Here is a 24,627-nt window from a genome sequence, read left to right as displayed (position 1 = left end):
TTCTGCTGAATTTTTATAGTAGATTTTTTCGTGAACAGATTAACGGATTCCGCTAATTTTTTTTTATTATTTTAGACTTTTCTTTAGTATTTACACAGTTATGCAAAGGTTTACTCAAACTTTTTTTTTGTACTTATACCGGGTGGAAGAAAAGAAATGTTTTTCTTATGTTAAGTTTGAGACACGCTGTAGAAAGGACGAGGTACAAATGGGAGTATATATCAAAATCGTATTGTAGTCTTATGTTTTATGAACATTTTGTTTTTTAAATGTTCCTGATATCTTTAGAAATAAAAAAAATAGACGGTTTTGTAATTTAACATGTGTTTTAACCGAAACAAAAGTTTGAGACACCTTTTAGGGAGAAAAGGCACAAAGGTGAGTATATCTCGATATTTTGTTGTAGTCTCATATTTTGTGAATATTTTATTTTTTTAATTTCTCTGATATCTTTAACAACAAAGAAACTAGACGATATTACTCTTTAATATGTGTTTTAACTGACGACACGCGTCACATCACACATGTGAAACATAGAGAAACATATTAAAGAGTAATACCGTCTAGTTTCTTTGTTATTAAAGATATTAGAGAAATAAAAAAATAAAATATTCAAAAAATATGAGACTACAACATAATATCGGGGTATACTCACTTTTGTGCCTTTTTCTCCCTACAAGGTGTCCCAAACTTTTGTTTCGGTTAAAACACATGTTAAATTACAAAACCGTCTATTTTTTTTTCTGAAGATATCAGGGACATTAAACAATAGCATGTTCACAAAACATAAGACTACAATATTATTCTGATGTATACTCACATTTATACCTCGTTCTCCCTATCGTCTCAAACTTAACACAAGAAAAACATATTTTTTTCTTCCACCCGGTATAAGTACAAAAAATAAGTTTGAGTAAACCTTTGCACAACTGTGTAAATACTAAAGAAAAGGCTAAAATAAAAAAAAAATAGCGGAATCCGTCTGTTCGCGAAAAAAGCGACTATGAAAATCAGCAGAATTTTCTATATCCCTAACTTTTGACGAGCAGTTTATTAATAAGAGGGGCAAAGTGATAACACGAATCCACATAAAAAAGAAGATATAGAAGAAATGGATAAAATAAAATACTTGAGGAGTCTGGATTACTGAAGATCTAAATCCAAAATTCGATCAAGAATTAATCAATCAATAGACTTTTGCAGATGAGGAACTGACTGAGTAAACAAAGACTCATTATGCAAGTCCTATATCGGATGTTAAAATAGTATATCCACTCTATTCTACAAGCTTAGCTAGTTAATGTTAACTTAATCTTCAATAGTGAAGTCGACAATAGAAGAAGAAAAAAATCAGGCTGAATTAAAGAGTGTAGAGAACGTGTACATTGGTGAATATTATTAATGCATATTTAGACTGGAGTTATAAATAAAAATTAATAAAAAAACTCTGATGTGGCAAATCTGGAGGACATGGGGACCACCTAGAAAATTACGTGTAAATTGTTTATAATATTCCTTGGTTTTAAGATTATTAAAGGTAAACCTAACTATTTCGCAGTGTAGATGACTAGGTCAGAAAAAAATCCTGGTTGAGGAATCTGAGGTCAATGACACAAGCGAACATTTTGGAACTTTTTCTAGAAAACCCCGTCTCTAAGAATGTCATGTATTTAAGGAATCTAAGGTTTTACCATATCTAAATACTGAAAAAATACGCTATCACTTTTGCAACACATTTTTTGATTAAAAAAAAAACCATTCTTTATTGATTCCTTTCACACAAAATATTTTGTCATATTTTTCGCAACCGTATTTCCATACTGTTAAGACTACTCATGGTTATACATGAATATTAAAATGTTTTTATAACTGAATTCATTAATTTTTTCGCAGAATGAAATTTGATTAACGGTTCTATGTTATCTTACTTCAAAAACCGGTATGCATAGGTATAATATCTGAATTGTGTTTTGACACCGGTTTCTTAGAAGAATCGTTTTGTTGACGCTAAAAGGTTTTTACGAGAATCAAATTAAAACTTACATTAATGAGATGTGTCTGAAATGAAACTATTAGATGACGTTAGGATTCAAGACCTGTCTTAACAAACATTATTTTGTATATATTAGGGTGTGTCAAAACAAGCGGGACGATCGAATATTTCGCGAAATGAACATATCGGATCGAAAAACTGAAAAACTCGTGTTCAATATTTTTCAAAAATCTATCAAATGACACCAAACACAACCCTCCACTCCAACGCTGGAAGTGTGATGGGGAGCAACCTTAAAATCTTATAGCAACCCAGATTTTTTATTGCCGATTTGGATTCCTTATGCAAAAACGGCGGGTTCGTTGGAAAAATATTCCCAAGAGATTTTTTGCATAATCACATTCGTGAGACACCACAGCATAAGTCGCCCACGCGAAAAGTGGTCCAATTTTTTTTTTAATTTTTTCATCAAATTGCAAAAATCAATATTTTCGGCCCGGAGATTTTTTTTTAGATTTTTCGGACCATTCCGGACAGAAAAGGTCTCTTATAATTTTTCTCTAAAGTTGATCGTGTTCGAGTTATAAGCAATTTAAAATTTGAAAAACGCGAAAATAGCCCATTTTAAGACTTAATAACTCGGTTAAAAATGATTATTAATGAAAGTCAGAAAGTGACTAATGCCCGGTTGCACCAACAGATCTTAAGCTTAAGACGGGAATAACATAATTATTAATGGGTATAATATAATTATAATATATTATAATAAGAATGTTCGAATATAATAATAATGAATATAATTGATAATAGGTTGAAAATTATGGTGAAACGTAAGTGATACTCAAGGATACTATCTATAAGTAGAGCTTAGATAAGCTGGAGCTTAAGATCTGTTGGTGCAACCAGGCATAAATCAAATTTAAAGCCCTCCTTTCATAATCCTGAAGAAATTTGTGTCATTAACTTATTACTAAGCTGTTATTTTAAATTATTAATAATGAGTGGTAAGATCGTATTGTAAATGTGAGTGCGAGTGAGATGCGCCATTGGACTGCCTGAATAGCATCTCTTTCGCACTCATCATGGACGGCCGCCTAAATAAGTGCGTGGCGCTCATTATTTTTACTAAAAAATAACAGCTTAGTAATCAAATAATGACAAAAATTTCTTCAGGATCTTGTAGGTTTAGAATTTGATTTATGTAGTTACTTTCTGACTTTCATAGTAATAACTTTTAACCGAGTTATCAAGTCTTGAAAATCGCCATTTTTCGTTTTTTTTTTCAATTTTAAAATGCTTTTACCTCGAAAACGATTAACTTTAGAGAAAAATTATAAGAGACCTTTTTTTATCCACAATGGTCCAAAAAACTTAAAAAAAATTTGTGCCGGCAAAAAATATTGATTTTCGCAATTTGATTAAAAAAAATTGTTAAAAAAGATTTGGACCACCTCTCGCGTGGGCGACATCTTGAATCTTATTTGGAATGATAGAATGTCTCACGAATGTGATTATGCAAAAAAATCTCATGGGAATATTTTCTCCAAAGAACCCGCCGTTTTCGCCTTGTCTAAATTAACTTTTATTCGAGACATTTTCTCGAGTTCTTGTTAGATGTAGCTATAATCGGAAAAATACGATTTTTGCTAGAGGCTAGGAAAATTATTAAAACTATATAAGATGTCGAGAAATTACTTTTAAATGAAAAATTGAAAAGCAGGTGTTCAATATTTTTCAAAAATTTGTCGAATGACACAAAACATGACCCCTCACCTTACTCTCTGTGGGTGGATGTTGAAATCTTTAAGAGGAACCCATTTTTTATTGAAGATTCTAATTCTACAAAACATTCTTAAAAAGCTGCATTCAGTAGGTATCAGAAAAATTAGTTTGCAGACTTTGGATCTGTATTATTTTTCTGAGGTATCTATCGCGAATCGAAAAATCAGATAAATCTTGTTGAGTAGTCGTGTTTGGTGCCATTCGATACAGATTTTTGAAAAATATTAAAACATTCTCTGTTACATAATACCTTGGATATCCTTCTAAAATCGGCTCTGGCCTGCTCTATTCTGGATCAAATTTCACCGTGACTATCTGCGTTACAATTTGATATCCAAAACAAACAATTTGATTAACTTGTTCAAGTTTTATTTGATACTATTGAAACTAAAAACACGATGAGCTACCCCAGCTAATTGAAATAATATTCGAAAATATTACTCCAATCAACCAAGATAGCTATCGATTACACTAGTTTAGCTCAATCTCTCAGGGTGTGTGTTCGTCTTGTCCTAATCTTAGATATGAACTATCAAAATTAAGATTGGAAGCAAACAAAACAGTATTTTTAACTAATCATGTTTATTTGTTCAATAAAGATATAATAAAAATATGACTTACTAAATGCATTAACAAATATATTCAAATTCTTGCCAAAAACTAACAATTCTGGATTATACTTACGTATGGCTTGTGGTATTTGATCAATTTGATGGTAGATCTTCTTGATGTCGGATGGTACAGCTGTAGACGTGTAGACTTGGGCAGATGTTGTGGCCCTAGGTCGCTGCAACTAGAGATGGCTCCCGAAGGGAGAAAAGTTATTTATTCCCAAAAACTAGAATACAAAACGTGTAAAAGTTTTGACATCAAGAAGGAAAGGTACCCTTGCCAAAAAGTATTCAAAAAGTAGCAGATTAAATTATCTGGTTACTAAAAGCATATCAATAGATGAAATGAAATATTCAAAATTAAGATATCAGGACACGTGGAGAGTCGAGGTTAGGTATAGGAAAAAATGACTATAAAACATTATTACAAAAAGCTAGGTATACATGTAGGAATATAATGATTGTGATTAATATGATAAGAATAAAAAGCTCACCCTAAGAAAATATTAAAGTCTGGAAATAGATAGCTATTATCAGCCCTGTAATTGGCTTTTATACCAAAATTAATTTTCCACTACCATTTTGAGAATTGAGAAACGGAGTGTCACTTAGGAAGTGGCAGGCATGTTCCGTATTAAAAGACAGATATCTAGAGAGTAAGGATATACGGGGTACGTTCAGTATGTTCAGTTGATGATTTAAATGAAAAGAGATATAGTAAATAGAAGATAATAAAAGAGGATAATAAAAGAGGGCGCCAACGAGTTTTTAACGAAGAAAACAGGTAAAACAAATAGAAGATAATTATTAATGAAATATTAAAGAAAATAAAGTAAAATAAATATTTAAAAATAAAATAGCAAAGATGTGACGTTTGTAACGTTACACACTCCTCTCACCCATCAGAAAAATTTTGAATACAAGTGAGAAATTTTTCTCAAAGAAAACAGGAACCTTACATTATTTACATGTTTATATAGACGGTTTTATATTGTGTTGTTGACTTATTACGAGTATTTTGGTTTTACGTATGTTCAGATCCAGAACTCATTCCTTACAGTTCTCAACGACACTATCAAATAATGTTTGCAGGTCTTCTTGAGTAGAAGCTAGGAGTACTGTGTCCGCATGTCACAAATTATTGATGACTTCAACGTTCAGAATTATTCCTCCTTGTTTTTCAGAAAGTAATTCTGAAAACTCTTTCGGAGGAAACTTTAAAAAGCAGGGGCTATAAGGGGCATCCCTGCCGTACTCTCTTTTAACATTAAGAGCCTGTGGATTGCAAACCGTCTACTAAAACTGATGTTGTTTGATTCTGCCATCCAAGCTGATTATGATGCGATAAAATAATCGTTGCCCTACTCAAAAGGGACTCATATGACCGGTACTAGAAATTCGCAATTGATTGAATGGATTTATCTACGGAAAATAAATATAAACCTACCAGTTTTAGTTTTTCTAAATAGAATCATTCTGGAGACATTAAAAAAAAACTAATTTCAAGGCACCATCTTCAAAGACCCCTAGCTCTTTCAGGAAGCATTTTCGGTTTTCAAAGATCTTCGTTTGTTAGGAGAGTTTCTCGACATCATGTATAAACAGTTCCGTCCTAAAAATGATACTTTATAATCATTTTTTGCTGCAAAGCCCTAAAGCCATCACGCCTAATCAAATTGCAAGCTCACTAGGCGCTTGTAAACAATAATTAAGACTGAGAATTAAACACCGTATTGTATAATTAGTAGCTGACAGTACATATTATCAAAGTAATTATGCAATGGGATCAGATATTGAGTTATACCTACATTAAATATCTATCGTTTCGGAAAAACGTATTTATCGAGTTTATCTCATACCAGTAGTACGCTATATCATATTGTTACGTTTTTACTTTATTTTATTTATAACACTTATTTTTATTCAAAACACTTAATTTATTGGTTTTTATTTTTAAATTATTTACACACACTAAAACATATAATTTGTTTATACAATTATTTATTTACAATTTTTATTCTGACATTTATAACACGCGACATTAATATAACGACTGAGTCCGGTTCATAAAAGTTCTCTTATAATATATTAGACCACCTCTTTTCTGGCCTCACCTCTTTTCTGGAACCTTCGATTGGGGCGACATCCAGTCTGGTAACGCTTTTAGTCTTTTTGGCGGTTCCGTCGAACAAAAAACTTAGGGTTATGAATAAAGCTATATAGAAACAGTTGTACATACAGATAAACCGATTTTTTCGTGAAGAAATCAACATTGGTACAGCTATTTACAGGGAGATCCTAGGGATGCAAAATATTGCTATAAACGATCATAACTGCGAAGTGGTTAAATAATTTAAATATCTAGGAGCAACAATCACCAATGACAACAAAATAGAACGAGAAGTTAAAACGCGAATAATGGCGAGAAACAGATCGTTCTTTGCAATGTAACATCTAATGAAGTCAAAACTTCTCTCACGAGGTTAAAAAACCCAGATATGTACGACCAGTAGTCGCGTATGTAAGCGAAACATGGACGCTAACAAAAAAGAAGTAAATAAATTGCTGGTGTAGGAAGGTAAAATTCTTCGAGTGATATAATGTCTCTTGCAGAAACAGCATGACAAACGATTGGAGGCGCAGGCACAATAACGAGTTAGAGTTTCTCTTATAAAAGAAGAATCTAGTCAGATATAAAGGCCAATAGACTAAGAAGAGCAGGGTATGTGATATTTTTGGAAAGACAAGATGGAAGAAGGTATGTAGAACGGTCTAGAAAAAGGTGGAAATATGTAGTCAGAGAAGATCTGAAAAAAAAATGAAAGTGAGACAATGGGAATGGGAAATAGTGGCACAGGACCGACAAACATGGAAGGCAATAGTAAACGCGGCAAAGATTCACGAAGAGTTGTATCGCCATTGATGATGATCATAAGGAGTCGGTCGTCCTCGTGCAAAGACCTGATGTGCCGCCGCCCCCCTAGAAAATGTGTCATATTATTATTATGTAAGGCCATGGGTACATAATTCGCAAATATTTTACGGCTTTCCCTACTTTTTCTGTCTTTACACGACAAATTACGTGTAGTAAAATTCACACTGGTATGGATATGTAAACATTACTATATAGAATGTCATTCTACTTGAAAATGTCATCATTAACTTAAAGAGATGGCCTTTGAATGTTCTTGGATAACTGCTATTTGTATAATTGCAAATTATTAATTCAGTTAATAAATGTGATAATTTCTTCACCAACTATGTATTCAGTGATTGTAATAATTTATAAGTAAAACAAAAACTAATACTCAATCGAGAAAAGAGGAAAAGGGTTAAAGTGATTTTTTAATAATATATTGTTACTATGGAACGCTTACAATTTTGAACATCTTTAACAACAAAATACTTGGATCACAGAATATTATTATCCTGATGTATTCTCTGCTTGGATTTCCCCAAATAATACACAATAAATAACTTTTTATTAAGTTCACGTCTTAAATCAATTATTTATCAAATACACTATATATCAATATTATTTAATCAACAAATATTTAAAACTGTCACTGATTGTCACTGACAATATGCTGACAATATTCTATTCGACTGAGTGCGTTGTAAGACAAAGATAGATTTGGAAAATATTACCACGGACATTGTGTTCATTTTTTTCGAATCCTGAAAAAACCAATAAATATTTTTGAAAAATTTAAACGCAGAATGAAATACTAAATTATAACCGAGGGCCGAAATTCCCTTAGAATAAATAAAAAGTTTATTTTGAATGAGATATTTGACATTAAAATTCACACTAAATTTTCTCTTAGTTTTCACCCCTGTAACTTATTAAAATAAACATTATAGAAGTTGTCAGGGACTTTCGGCCCTCGCTAATAACGTAATCTTTCATTCTGCGTTTTAATTTTTCAAAAATACTTATTAGTTTTCTCAGGATTCGAAAAAAATTAATCCCCATTTGAATAGCATTGCAGCCGAAAATACGTACTCATCCTCTTAATGTATGACACAAGTATGACACAAGCTCATCTACTTGTCTAAGAATAAAAAGTAAAAACTAATAACAATGTAAATAAAAGTTGAAATGCAAAGGTCTATTTTTTGGCCAGTCACGTTATATATAATAGTGAAAAAATACGTCACCAAGATACTAAAAAAACAAAAATAAATCATTTTAAATAAAAATAGACATTTTATAATTAGAAATACAAATAGTCCAGGCGTAATCTGTTGAAAAGCAGACCAAAATTGACATTTTCCATAAGAGTCCATTTTTTGCTTGAATCACTTCACTATTATTAAAACCTTTTTATATACTTGGGTTGGTTGGTGTCACGGACTCCGCAAATTTCGTAATCAATTTTAAAAATAGTTCTAGGCTACCTAGACACCTGAAATTTTCAGGATAGCTTAGAACTAACTAACAATGCAATATTTTACTGCTATTCTACAGGGTGATTAATAATTAGTGGGGTGAAGCTCCGTAGATCCGTTATAGTAATGTATAGCGATAAAACTTAATAACAAAAATTGTAGCGAACTTTGAGCTTCACATTACAAAATTAGTTAGAACGTTACAGGGTGTTCGATAACATAGTGGCAGACCAAACTTATGTTTTTTTAAATAGAACACCCTATATTTTATTTTATATTCGAAATCTTCGTAACTTTTCGATTACAAAAATATAAAGGTTTGGCATGTTATAAGGGGTATTTACAAATTTATAACCAATTTTATATGAAAATCGTAACAAGTTTAACTACCTGTATAAATAAAAGCAAGCACAAGGTTAATGGTTTATTGACGTCATATTTTTTTATTTATTGTCAAAATTTTCGTAAATGGTTGTTTTGCTAATTTTCTTTATATTGAATACAGGGTGAGTCAAAACGCAAGTACATTATTTTCTCAGTAATTTTAAATAGAACACCCTGTATTTTATATCATTATTAAAAAGTACCATTATCATACTATAATTTTTGTATAACATTCCCTATGTGTAAATTTATTACTTTTCGAGATATTTTCATTTTTCAGAGCAAAATTATTAATAATTACGGGTCTAAATCTTCTTTACAAATTTTAAGTAAGCCCTGACTGAATAATTGTCTAAAACTTACAATTTACGATTACGGATTATCAATCTGTAATCAAAGTTGGCTAAAATTTTTGTTATTAACTTTTATTACTATCTATTACTTATAACGGATCTACAAAGCTTTACCCCACTGACCAATCACACTGTATGGATAAATCGATTTTTTTTTAATTTCAAACTATTTTAAAAATGTGACTAATGTAATGATGTTTTAAAGTACGTTAATAAATCGATATCTACAAATTGATGGTGCCTCAGTGGCATTAGACTGCAGATCGAGAGGTCCCCAGTTGGAACCCGGCTGTTGCGTATCTTTTTTTAAATGTTTTAATAAATAGTTAAAAGTTTATATATTTAAAATTATATATACCATTTTAAACAACCGTGGTATCATAGGCGTAACCAGGATGATCCTAAGGGGGGGGGTTACAACTACCTAAAAGGGGGGGGTTACAACTACTGGAAGGTCTCTGAGCGCTATGGTGTTAAGCGTATAGAGCTCAAAGTATATCCCAATGGAGGGGGTTACAACCCCCAAAACCCCCCCCTGGTTACGCCTATGCGTGGTATTATAAAAAATACTATTTTATACTAGTGTAATTTTTGGAATCATAATTATAAATGACAGTTAATACACCTACTAAAAATTCATATTTTATAAGTTAATTATTCTTTCCAAACATGTGTGCTATATGTACCGGGTGTCCCAATAAGAATGGCTCTCGGCCATATCTCAGGAACCGTTTATAGTAGAGCTTTGAAATAAAAAATTTTATAACAAAAGTTGCCTCAGGAAAAGCCTGGAAATTATTTTCATAATTATGGGTCCACCGGTAGAGGGCGTAATTGAATATCAAAAATAAAAAAAATCAAAATTTTACAAAATTTTCCTAATGAAGGGGCACTGGAAATCCGATGATTGTATTCTTCATCAAATTCTGCGCATATTTAATTTAACAAGTTTAACTCTACCTTTGCAAATAAGAGGTGGGGGTGAGTGGGAACCTTGTTATGAAAAAATGGCTGTAAGTCCGGTTCTGCTAAATCAAATTTTGAAAACTGGGTCTTGTTGAAGACATTTTTTTTTCTTTATTGTAAGCGTGATAATTTTGAACCATCCTAATAAGTAATAAGCCAGCTGGGAGGCGTTATTTAATTTTTTTCAGAAATCTAGTTTTCTTTGGAAAATATTAAATACAAGTATGCATTTTTAATCATACTTTATAAAATTAGATTAAATTAGCAATAGAATAGCGAAAACCGCAGGTCGATACCTTTTTTCTATCTCAAGATATCTCGAGAAACGTGTAAATTTTATACATAACTGTTACTATCACTGTTACATACTATGTATGTAAGCTAAGTTAATGAAAAGTAGTGTGCTGTGGAAAAAAACAAAATAACATTTTCCAGATGTCAAGGTATAAAAATATAATTAATTAAAACAACAATATAAAGAGAGACAATACTATTAAAATTAAATATAACACAGAACAAAAAGAACTACTTAGTGACGACCTAAATATTCAAATTGTTGCCCATCATACACTACTCTAGGATACATTATCCAGAGAATACTAAACGCCATTCAAAGCATATCGAAAGCAGAAATTGAGACTGCTGTTCAATCTGCTCTTGAAAGAGTAAATGTTTGCAACGAAAATGATGGGCAAAAATTTGAACGTTTATGTCATCACTATATAGTTGTTTTTATTTCTTTGTAATAGGGCTTTTCAACGCTTCTCATTTGTTTCGAGCCTCTGTCATATGCCGTATAATCCGTGTATAATATTAATATACGAGATATGAACGAGGCTCGAAACAAATGAGAAGCGTTGAAAAGACCTAATATACGTTGACAGCTGGAAAATGTTTCTTTGTTGTTTCCATATCACACTACATTTAATTAATTTCGTTTACCGGTGACAGTAACAGTTATGTTTTTAAATTTACACGTTTTGTAAGATATCTCGAGATAGAAAAAAGGTATTAACATGCGGTTTTCGCTATTCTGTTGCTAATTTTGTCTAATTTTGTAATATGGTATTAAGAATGCATGTTTGTATTTAATATTTTCCAAGGAACACTAGATTTGTGAAAAAAATTAAATAACGCCTTCTAGCTGGCATATTACTCAGTAAGTTGGTTGGAAGTCATAACTTTTACATTGACGAAAAAGATCTGTCTTCAACAAGACCAAGTTTGCAAAATTTGATTAAGCAGAACCGGACTCACAGCCAGTTTTTCATAACAAGGTTCCCACTCACCCCCATCTCTTATTTCCAAAGATAGAACTAAACTTGTCAAATCAAATATACGTAGAATTTTATGAAGAATACGACGATCGGATTTCCAGTGCCCCTTCATTAGGAAAATTTTGTAAAATTTAGATTTTTTAATTTTTGATATTCAATTACGCCCTCTAGCGGTGGTCCCACAATTATGAAAATAATTTCCAGGCTTTTCCTGAGGCAACTTTTGTTATAAAATTTTTTATTTCAAAGCTCTACTATAAACGGTTCCTGAGATATGGCCGAGAGCCATTCTTATTGGGACACCCGGTACAATAACAAAACCGTGATATCATAAAAAGTACCTTTTTATTAGAGTGTAATTTTTGGAATTTTAAGCATGTTATCGTTAAATCGTTTATCGTTAAATTATTTTATATTCTTTCCTATAAATAATAAAAAAGGTTTTATTATAAAAAAGTTCTTTTTTTATAAAAGTGTAATTATGTACTTTGTGTCAATAATCACGATATGGACAAGTCGCTTACCTTCTGCTTATTTTATTATTATTTATCAAAATATAAAAAAAGCCGAAAACTTTTGCTTTTTGTGCCCATATTTTCGCCTATAAATCGAGAGACATTGCTCGTAAAAAAATTATAAATGGAAAACGTTCTGTTTTTCAATTCTACATAATATTTGACTAGCTAGAAGTTGGAAATTTAATGTTTATTGTTTAAAAAAGAGCAAAAATTGGGAAAAAGTGCCAAATGGAGTTGTTTATTTCAATTTTCTATGAAATGGGCTTTAAATGGGTGGCTGTAAATAAGGAAATCTATATCTACTAAATTTCAATAAGACATGCAATGCATGTAAATAACGATTTTAGTTGTTAAAGGTGGTCAAAATTTATGTACTCGTTCCATAGTAACAGTATATTATTAACATCACGTTATCACTTTGTCTCTTTTCTCGATTATTAGATTTTATTGTATAGTAAATAAATTATTGTAATCACTGAATACATAGATAGTGAAAAAATAATCCTATTAATTAAATTAATGAATAATTAACTCGATTATATAAGTAACTTTTATCCAAAAATTTTCAAAACCTGAACGAAATAGTCATCTCGTTCGTTGCTGACGACGACATCGCTGTCGACTAATGTTTACAATCTAGTGCATACCTTATGTGAATAAACTGTACATACAATCAGTTTGGGAAATTTTGAAACTGGCCGTCAGTACAGGTGGCCGCTTTTGGCAAGTGGTCGTTGACAAGGATTTACTGCATCCGTCTTAAAAAACTTAATAATAGTGAACAACATCAGGTTCAATATTAGCAGGAATTTAATTCAATCGATCAAGTCCGGTACCGACATACAGTCCATCTAATTTACTTACCGTTGCACGTCATTATCTACGCCAGTGATCTAAGTTGACATAGTTGCCAAAGTATAAAAAAATCCTGAATCCATTTTATATCAAATAGATCACATAATTATTGTAAACGTGGATTATACAACAAAACAAATTAATATTCAATGTAAATAAGTAAAAACTTAAGAAATAGAGAACAAGAATTAAGTTATAATCTTTTAAGATTTGCAGTGCAAGCGTTTTTGCACTGCATTGTTAATAATTAAAAAACGGTTCCGAACTCTTGGCATGAAGCCGGTAGGTTTCTTTGTATTGTATGTCTACAATATCAACTAAAAAAGTTGTCAGATACCTTGATTATTCCAAGTCGTGATAAAATTAGGTGAAATTTATATTTTTATAGTAGAGGATGTTTTTATAGTAAAGTAAATAATAAAAACAGTAAATATAATAAAACAGATACTTATAGTAAAGAATATAAACAAATATGAAGTGTCATCACCTCAACTGTCAAATAAATGTTACCAATTTATTCTAAAATGTCACCTTCGTTCGATTACAGTTACAGTGTGATTCGAGTAAATGTGCTTCATAAAAACGCTTTATAATCCATTTATACAAATTAAATGAAACATATTATTGTGTATTTCTTTAGGTTAACATTAATAGAAATCTTCAAATATTATTTCTACGCGTATATAATAAAATATGTGTAGTGGCTGTAATTCCAGTGTATTCGGCAACGTGATTCTAAAAAAGAACACACCTACCGCCTAAATATTTCGTATTGGTATCATGCGACGTCACAGGCTATGACGCGGATGACGTTCAACGGTTAGTAAATTAGATGAAGTATATATTCTGTTTTGTACTTATAAAACATTTTATCCTTAATATTACGATAAGATATTTTCCGACGATAATAACGCCACATAATTATTGTAATTAAGTTTTATAGATCCATAACAAAATCTTATTTTTATTACCATTTTATATGTGCTTTAATAATAGACATTTGAAGGGCAAATGATGAGCAATATATCCATTATTTTAATTTAATTTATTATACAACTCTAATTAGACCCATTAAGCACTAAACCTCCAAATTCGATTTGAGAAAGTGTCAGGAAAGTTTGTGAACCAAATTTATGGTGGTAAAAGGAATACTTATTGCATTTTGTGCATAAGGAAAATGCATTTCCAACATGCAAAAAAAATGATCAGGAGAAGAACCAAGGTGACTGACGTCATCGAAAGGATAGCCAAACTAAAATGGGGATGGGCAGGACACATAGCCAGAATGCCAGATGGGCGATGGACAAAGAGGTTATTGGAATAGAGATCAAGGGAAGACAAGAGAAGCACCGTTCGATCCTATACACGATGGACTGACGAGTTAAGAAGGCTAAATAAAAACTGGTGAGAGCGGAGCAAGATAGACGGAGTTGAAAACAGGAGGAAGATGCCTATGTTAAGCAGTGTGTTTTTGAGATTGGATGATGACGATAGAAAATGATAAATTTGCGTTTGAAAGTTTGAGCCTTTCTTTATATATTATGTAAAAAAAATTCGACTATTTACAGTACTTTGGCCCCAGAATAATTTTGCAAATTTGCAATTTTTTTTACATCCACATTCATGTCTTTGTATTATTGTGTTAACACAATTAAGTCAAAAGAGCTACTCGTGTTCCCAATCCGTTTCGAAATCCGAATTGAGTGTCACTCATCTGGTCACACTTTTTGTCAGTTCGTGTATGGATGATTCTGAGAAAAGTTTTAAGCACATGAGACATCAAGCTTAATATAGGGCTTTTAATTTACAGTCACTTGTTTCGAGCTTCTGTCATAATATGTCGTATAATCCGTGTAGTGTATATTAATATTATACACAGATTATACAACATATGACAGAAGCTGGAAACAAATGACAATCGATGAAAAGCCCTATTCGATAATCATCAAATTGTGAGCAATTGGACTTTTTTGGTAATGTTACGAATATTGATTTTTGTTGGTATTTTTCCTGTGTCATATAATATTTTTGCATAGTGCTGTTATCGTTATCAAGTCAAGGCTTTTATTTCCGTTGTCTGTTTTTCTGAGCTTTCACTACATGATAACTTCTTCTTTGGATATTTTTGGACCTTTTTCATTTAAGTATTCGATAATCTGTAGATGGTGTAGAGCAGAACAAGGTCTATCATCGTCAAAATGTGTCTTAATCTATTCTTTCCATCTCTCTAGTTTTCTTCTGTACCTGCTATAAGGATTTCGTTATTATTTTTTCTTAATATTGTTGCTTGTCTCTGTGACTACCTGCCATTTCTTTCATTGTTTTATGGACATTAAAGGTGTTGTATCTTTCTTAAAGTTGTTCGATTTCTAGGCATTTTGCTGACATCCAGTTTTCTTTAGCTTCTCTGCACTTTTTTTTAATTCTATTGGGCTTGTTTTATGTTTTTGTCTTACATCCATGATCTCTTGCTTCTTCTTTTTCTTATATCTTTATTAATTTCGTTTTTAGAGCAATCCATGTTACTTCAACCTCGGTCTGTACCAAGTTCTCTATCGTCTCTATTTTTTTCTCCACCTTCTTTTTACCTTTCAGGGTTCTTAAGTTGTGAGACGTCTAAATGCAGGCGTACTTCCATGAATATCATTATTAATTCGAAATTATTAGTTTTCAATTTTAATTCACTGTAAAATGCTAATGAAACTTTTTACAGTTTTCATTATAAAAATTCTTCTTTTTTAAAATGCAGATTGTATCGATACATTTTGTAATGTGGTTTAATTACGATGAGGATGTAAAAGATTGTTTTATAACTTGAGATAGAGTTTTACGATCTTAAGAACGATTTTTATTCCGAATTAATTGCACATAAACATTTTTATTTCAGAGTTTTTCCGTACAAACCAGGAGGCTTTCCATATAAGATCATAAACGTAAATAAAAGCGTCTTGAGTTTACGGGGATTCGTGGAATGGCAACTGCAACTAATCGACGAAGATGGTCAGGTAAGAGCTTTTTTCTCGCTAGTATTGTTTTTATTTTCAATGTATTTATAAGCTACTTATAGTCCATATTGTGAGGCTACTCCCGTATAAAATGAATCAAATACTGTGTTAATACTGATTGGGAGTATGCTTATGAAAGTATGATTGAGAGTCGAGAGTGTATCTCAGGCGCTTGCTTCGCAAAGCGCCTTCGGTCTATCCCTCTATCGGTCTATCTCTCCTCAAACCACTATAACTTGGGTCGAACTTACACGCAATTCAACTTATAATATGTAAATTACGAATATCTCTCCTTACCGATGACGGTCGCGAGTTTAATGCTTTTTCCCCATCCCAAAAGAAGTGCTATGCATATTATTACGCTTTGGGTGCGTTCTATATGTATTTATATATACATACATACACATAACATTATATACGTACAGAATTTATTTCGGCGAAGCAATGACGGTCGCGAATTCAATGCTTTTTCCTCGTCCAAAAAGGGGTGCGATGACTATATTATATACGTGGTGCTTGCGTCCTATACTATTTACATATGAAGGGTACAGGTCCATAAAGAGCTAAGTCACCAAATGTTTATTTCGTACAAAACAAAGTTTAAAGTTTAAAACCAGTTATTGATAAATTATTGATGGTTATCATGAACTCTGTTGATTAGATCAGTTACTTGGGTAATTAATGAGACACACACAAGAAATTAAACTTATATTGATATTATTAAACATGGTACATAAGCCTTAAATGGCCAAACTACCAAACATTTTTGGCCTAAAGGGGCTAAGTCCAAATAACAATTTAAAATGACGAACAGACAGAAGTTATTAATACAAAAAATTCTAATTCTTGAGGAGGTTATCAAAAAATTGCTTTGCTTCGTCACCACAGAATCGTTTTAGATCTTGTAGACATTTAAATTCTTTAGCTGAGATTGGTATCAAGCCTAAAAATAATGTTGTTTAATAATAGTATTTCAAGACATATTTTTTTATACCTGAATAAGAATAAGGAGGAAGTTCGAATTCATTTTGTAGTAGCACAGGTCCCTTTCGCTTACTTTCTTTTTCCTTCAGTATTGCAGACTCCCATGCTCCATTATAGGACTTCCGGTAATATATTAGTCTACGATGTTCTTGACTTATTTCCAATTCTCTAATTGGGCGGGAACTGAACGGACATTTCTTCAAATAATCTGTTTTAGTAGTAAAAAAATTCGTCCATGATCGAAAGTAGGATTGATCTACTTCCACAACGTCAAATGGCGATGGTTTTGCACGAGCACTTCTGAAAATTTCAACCCAATCGGAAGGAATCTCAGCTCGTTGTTTGGAGTTTATTAAGCCCATATTTTTATCCGGTTCCATGTAGGAATGTGCACGAATAGGGAAAGTAACTTTAACATAATCAAGTCTACGTGTATTGTGGACAATATAATGCAAAAAACGAAACATGGTGTAATTTTTATTCTGCCCCCCGCAGGAGTCGCAGAATATTTCAAGCGATCTTACTTGTACATCGAGAAAATTCCATAGAAAGTCATTCAGCATTGAGCATACATCGTCGCTTCCCTTTTTGCCAAGTGTTTTCGGGTAAATGTAAAACACACTTTTTGCTGTAGATAGAATATGGACATTAAAGGCATAGACGTTCAGCTGGCTCTTATAGTAAACATCGTTTGTTGTTACGTTTGGGACACTAAGATTTTTTCCAAAATCGAGACAAATAGCTTCGTGAGTCACAGAGGTTCGACTTCTTTTCTTCGCAGCCCTTTTTCTACTGAAAAATGTCTCAGCCTTTCTTTTGTGTACATAATTTTGTATTGTAAGCTGGCGTATTTCCTTTTGCAAGCGTTCATTTTGAGCAAGATCGGAACTTTTTAAAATAGCAGACTGAAGAGATTTTATTTTTATAAGAAACTCATCACAGGAACTACATGTATCGGTTCTGGGATATCCAAAGGCTATGTTGAATTTTGTATTAAAGACTGTTCTGTACGACTCGTAAGATATTTTTATAGATGGGTTCAACTCGCAAAACATTTTGAACATCTTTTTTATTTTTAAGTCTTCAGGTAAGTATAATTTTTTACTATCATTCACACTGTAGTGGCTTTTCCGGCCTTTAAATGACTTTATATGTTCGTATATTGCTGCAAGAACATGGGATTCCAATTTTTTAGGATGGTTTTTATTTTCTTCCCTTTTATCTTTAGGAGCGACTCCAGTCATTTTTAGTGATTTTTGTAATACATATCTCTAATTTTTTTTTCTTTATTCAATGGATAGACATAAAAGCTTGTCTACAAATATTTATTTCTTTTAAGCTATTATCAGTGCAAAAACGTACCCTGTAATTATATGTAGCACTTCTCAAATTTGCTTCATCTTCATCTTTCCTAGGCCTTCTTCGGCGAATAGGAAGTACCGTAATCAATCCACATAAGTATGAGTTCTGCTCATTAATAGAAGTCATTGTGTTAAAATTCTTCAGTATAGTTTTTCTTGCTTCTTCAGGTACATTTTGAAAACACTGTTTACGACAATTACAGGTTGCACCTACCTCGTGACTCTGCAGTCTAATTTTTTTCATGACATCTCTCATTCTGCCGTGCTTTTTTTTGATTCATTCTGTCTAGGCACTACTCCAGTCTCGTTTCCACTACTATTGTTTTCTGTATTCATTGTTATTTACTTTTAAATCACTTGGAAAACAATGAAAACACTAACTACACAGACGAACCTAACTCTAAACTGCACGTGTCTATTAGCTGTTTACATGGACTTTACCCTTTTAGGACCTGTTTTATGAGGACTTGCACCCTGTTGGCGGTGTATGCGTAATTTACGAATTAGTATTTCACAGGTACTGAGCGCTTTTAGGACATATATAAGCAACTGGCCACTTCTACGTTAAAATTGCTACAAGATGGCACCACTAGCTCTATTTTACTAAAATTGCGACTTGCCCCCTTTGGGACCTGTACCCTTCATATGTTAACGGCCAAACCCGATTTCAGGATAAACTAGTTTGGCCTAGGCCAAACTAGTTTGTCCTGAACGCGACAGGATAAACTACTTTGGCCTAGGCTAAACTAGTTTGTCCTAAACGCGATAGGATAAACTAGTTTAGCATAAGACAAACCAGTTTATCCTGATATTAATACAGGATAAACTGGTACGGCCTAGTATAAACATTATAATATACCTACAAAGCCAAAATAAATAGATAAACTGAATAAAAGACTTTGCAATTTGAAAATAATCATTTTTATTAAAACAATAATGATTCGTCGTTAAAACTAATGGATAATTGGTACAGTTAATACAAAAAATCATATTATAAAAAATAATCAATGTTTTTATTTAAAAAAGCAACAATTATTATACCTCAATTATAAAAATTATAATTCATTTTCTCGTGGAGTGCTTTGGTGACACTTAGAATTGCGGAGTATCATTGCCTTCTTGCACTTGCATCAAATGCAGCTGCAACAAAAAGTGTTCTACAAACAGATGCAAGTGCAAAAAGGCAATGATACGTATAGGAAACTTGCACATTTTTTATTACACAATAAAAAATTTCACGCCTCAAAAACTCATAATAACTTAGAAGTACAAATTTAAAATCTTCTCTGTATTTAAACCATTTAAAACGACCTAAAAACGCTCGAACACTTGTGACGTCACATCATTATATTTTATAATGACATATATCGTGTGTCATTGTAATAATAATATACCAGTTTGTTGAGATTGGAATTTGATACAGTTTTTGAAGGAAAGGAAAGAACTATTCGGAAAGGTTGTTCGAACACTAATCAACATTGATCACTATCAAATACTTAATTACTGTCACAACTGTCAATGTCAACTTTGGTTGGGTTGCCGAAAACATAATTATTGATGACAATTATAAAATTAGTTAATCAATTATGTTAATAATTGTTATGTTAATTGACTAACTAATCTCATAATTATAATTAACTATGTTTTCAGCAACCCAACCAAAGTTGACATTGACAGTTGTGACAGTAATTAAATATTTGATAGTGATCAATGTTGATTAGCGTTCGAACAACCGGCCCTTAGTGTCAGAACGAATGTCAAATCAAATGTGATTCAAATACTATAATGATATGAGGTCACGACGAAATTTTTGGGGCAGAAATCGTTTAAACATTTTTTTAAACAAATTCAAAAGATCACTTTTTTTGCTTCAGAAAATATTATTTTTAGGATTTTTGGATAATTTTCAACAAAAAACCGTTGTCATTTTTCTCAAAAGTTGATAGTTTTCGAGTTATAAGCGATTTAAATTCTGAAATGTGCGAAAATGGGCATTTTCGAGGCTTTAACACTCATGTCAATTTTTTTTTGAGTTTAACAAGTGTCTAAATTGGTGTTTAAACATTCAATTTCAAGATTCTGAAGGGTAACAGGGGCTTTTTTCAATTTTAGACCTTTATGTTTTAATTGTTAATTAGGCGCTTCCGCTGGACTTTTAAACCGCCTCGCACTATATGTTGCGTCTCTGTTGCACTTATAGGTACATATATTATACGTACTTATGTGAAAAATTCCCAACGAATGCTTGACATTTATTAAAATTTTATAATTTATTATTAACATATTTTTTTCTTAATGATTTATTTGTTTATTCAAGTAATTATTGCAAATGTTCTAATTAAGAGGATCGGTACGTATTTTCGGCTGCAATGCTATTCAAATGGGGATTCATTTTTTTCGAATCCTGAGAAAACTAATAAGTATTTTTGAAAAATTTAAACGCAGAATGAAAGATTACGTTATTAGCGAGGGCCGAAAGTCCCTGAGAACTTCTATAATGTTTATTTTAATAAGTTACAGGGGTGAAAAACTAAGAGAAAATTTAGTGTGATTTTTAATTTCAAATATCTCATTCAAAATAAACTTCTTATTTATTCTAAGGGACTTTCGGCCCTCGGTAATACGTCTTTCATTCTGCGTTTAAATTTTTCAAAAATATTTATTGGTTTTTTCAGGATTCGAAAAAAATGAACACAATGCCGTGGTAATATTTTCCAAATCTATCTTTGTCTTACAACGCACTCAGCCGAATATAATATTGTCAGCATATATTGTCAGACACTGACAATCAGTGACAATTTTAAATATTTGACATTGCATTGGGAATATTTTGAGTTATTGATTAAATATTATTGATATATAGTGTATTTGATAAATAATTGATTTAAGACGTGAACTTAATAAACGTTATTTATTGTGTATTATTTGTGGAAGATCCAAGCAAAGAATACATCAGGATAATATATTCTGTTGTTTATTTGCGTTTTTCTGAAATGTGCGAAAATGGGCATTTTCGAGGCTTTAACACTCATGTCAATTTTTTTTTGAGTTTAACAAGTGTCTAAATTGGTGTTCCAACTATCAATTTCAAGATTCTGAAGGGTAACAGGGGCTTTTTTGAAATTGCGTTTTTCTGAAATGTGCGAAAATGGGCATTTTCGAGGCTTTAACACTCATCTCAATTTTTTTTTTTTGAGTTTAACAAGTGTCTAAATTGGTGTTCCAACTATCAATTTCAAGTTTCTGAAGGGTAACAGGGGCTTTTTTCAATTTTAGACCTTTATGTTTTAATTGTTATTTTAATTTAATATATTCTGTGATCCAAGTATTTTGTTGTTAAAGATGTTCAAAATTGTAAGCGTTCCATAACAATATATTATTAAAAAATTACTTTAACACTTTTCCTCTTTTCTCGATTGAGTATTAGTTTTTGTTGTACAAATAAATTATTACAATCACTGAATACATAGTTAGTGAAAAAATTATCACATTTATTAACTGAATTAATAATTTGCAAATCTTGAATGGGTTGCATGTGAGAGTTCATTTTAAATGAAGTAAAAGTCAGACTTACTCTCAATCTTTATTATAACTTCCGACGACCGGTTTCGCTCTTTAAAATTTGTAGAGCATCTTCAGGTCAAAGGTATCAAGTTACAAAATGCTACAAATAAAAACCAGAATTAGCACATTGTCTGGTTGTAAAAGATGCTAAAGATCCATATGATCAAGCCAATGTTGAATAACATACATAAAAGTAGCGAAATAGCATACCAATGCACATCCAAGCATTCATGGGGGTGGTGGTACAAAACTTCCCTCAAACGCAACAACATGCGCAGAAGTATGCTATATATAATCATGCAATCGTAACGTGTCGTACTTACATTCGGATACAAGGTGCTATCAACTCAGTTTTCATTATCATGATGTTTCTTTTAAAGTTATGTTAACGGGATATGGTGGAATAGACGGGCGATGCAGCAAAGGTAAACAAATCTATGGGACTTAGGAGTTCTTGAGGGTGATGAGATAGTTGGTGTAAGTTAACCAGCAAATCTATGTCTGTTATTATGTTTGTGTAAATCAAATTAGTGAATGACTTATTTACAATTTTACAATTTAAATGTGTGTTGATTTTAAAGATTTTATTTTTATTTTATTTTAATTTTATCTATATTTATATATATTAAATAATTCTATTTATTATTAATGTAAGATTGACAACGTTTGGATCGTAAATGTATTGAGTAATTATTGTGTATATTAGAACTTGATTGTGCAGTTGCAAACTGATTATTTTAAGGTCAAAACCAGATCTGTGACGTGTTTGTAACTTGTTACCTTTGACCTGAAGATGCTCTACAAATTTTAAAGAGCGAAAAAGTCTGACTTTTACTTCATTTAATAATTTGCAATTATAAAAATAACAGTTATCCAAGAACTTCAAAACCCATCTCTTTAAATTAATGATGACATTTTCAAGTATAATGACATTCTAGTAATGATTACATATCCATACCAGTGTGAATTTTACTACACGTAATTTGCCGTGTAAAGACAGAAAAAGTAGGGATACACGTAAAATATTTGCGAATTATGTACCCACAGCCTTAAATACGCCAATCATATAGTGCGACAGATACACACCCACCACATAGTGCGACGAGCGGCGGCGCGGATTGGCTGCTTGAAAGTCGAACGGACGAGCATAATTAACATTTTAAAAACAACGGTCTAAATTGAAACAGGCCCCGATTACTCGACGGAATCTTCACATTAAATATTTAAACTTCAATTTAGGCACTTCGCGACCACAAAAATAATTATTTACATATAACATCCCGACTTCAATAGTGCCATAACCCTAAAAAAAATGGAGAATCTGTTTTTTGGCCTAACACGCTCCTTTAGGCGTTGCCCATTGTGGAATAATGTCATATAATTTAATTATCTTAGAATCTGCATAGTGCGCCCGTGTCGTTATTACCTTTTGCGGTTTTGGATCTCTCAGCATTAGTAAGCGCACTACAAGTCATAAGTCTTAAGTTTGCGTTACGCTGGTGGTCGAGAGTGGATGTGTGATAAGTACCGTTCATTTTTAAATATTGCCCCAACATGTGATAATGCAATTTTTATACAAGAAAAATTACTCAACTCAAAGCAAAACTTCTCTGGTGCTATAACCTGTGATATGGAAGGTTGACACAACCTAAGCCTCGCATTTTGAATATGGGTGCCTTAGCAATAGCGCCTTATTATATTTTAAGGGTGAATTTCAGGGTAAAGCAATGTCAATAACTAAAAATAAATACTACCATTAGATAGCTACACACTTAATCAACGTGGGTAATGAATTTGGTTAACTTAGATTACTTAGATAAGGAAGTTGCAGAGAAAAAAATGAAGTCTTCACATTGCTCCCTTGAAAAGTTTGTGATTTCAGGGTTATGGCACTTATGAAGTCGGGGTGCGATATAAGTTTTCAAGCCTCGAAAATACTTATTTTCGCATTTTTCAGATTTTAAATCGCTTATAACTCGAACAGTATCAACTTTAAAGAAAAATGACAGGAGAACTTTTTTGTTTCAAATGATCCAAGAAGCCTAAAAAAATATTTATCAGAGACAAAACATGTCTTGAATCTTTTTAAACAATTTTTGCCCAAAAATTTCGCCGTCGCCCTTCTGGTTAGTTTAAAGAGGACATGTTTGAACATGAACCCGCAAAGACGCCGAATCAGAAATTTTGGCATACGGGAGCGGCCTGACAACATGGACTAAGTATTGTTTTTATTTTCAATGTATTTATAAGCTACTTAAAGATATAAATAGAAGACATGCCTCCTAACGTGAGTAAAACTGGTTCTGGTTCTACATTCATAAGTCTTAAATTAATGGGTGCAAGGCCGTGCTTCAGGGAGCAATACAAAACGAATAAGTACAACTACTAAGTATTCAGCTAATTATGATTTAATATTTGGCGGGATTGCTTCATGTAATAATTCATAATTAATCGGTCAGGTAGCCGTTTTTATAAATAACTTTGAGAGATTAAAAAATATGGTCATTTGCTTAATATTTAAGTCCTCTCATGTTTGAAATGTCAAAAATACAATAAGAAAAAAGTCAATTATTCAATTCTTT

General features: G+C 31.9%; 1 protein-coding gene across 1 annotated transcript in view; it reads left to right on the top strand.

The window, feature by feature from the left end:
• The window catches only part of LOC126887498 (sialin), a 142,776-nt gene that overhangs the window by 30,015 nt on the left and 88,134 nt on the right, over positions 1–24,627 (top strand). The window contains exon 2 of the mRNA XM_050655104.1: positions 16,019–16,136. Within this exon, the coding sequence (XP_050511061.1) occupies positions 16,103–16,136 (34 nt within the window). The 5' untranslated portion in view covers positions 16,019–16,102. The remainder of the gene's footprint in view (positions 1–16,018; positions 16,137–24,627) is intronic.

Source organism: Diabrotica virgifera, chromosome 6, assembly GCF_917563875.1.
Source record: "Diabrotica virgifera virgifera chromosome 6, PGI_DIABVI_V3a".
NCBI classification, from domain to species: Eukaryota; Metazoa; Arthropoda; class Insecta; order Coleoptera; family Chrysomelidae; genus Diabrotica; species Diabrotica virgifera.
Note: the sequence above shows the minus strand (reverse complement) of the source record. Positions and strands in the feature narration are given on the sequence as shown.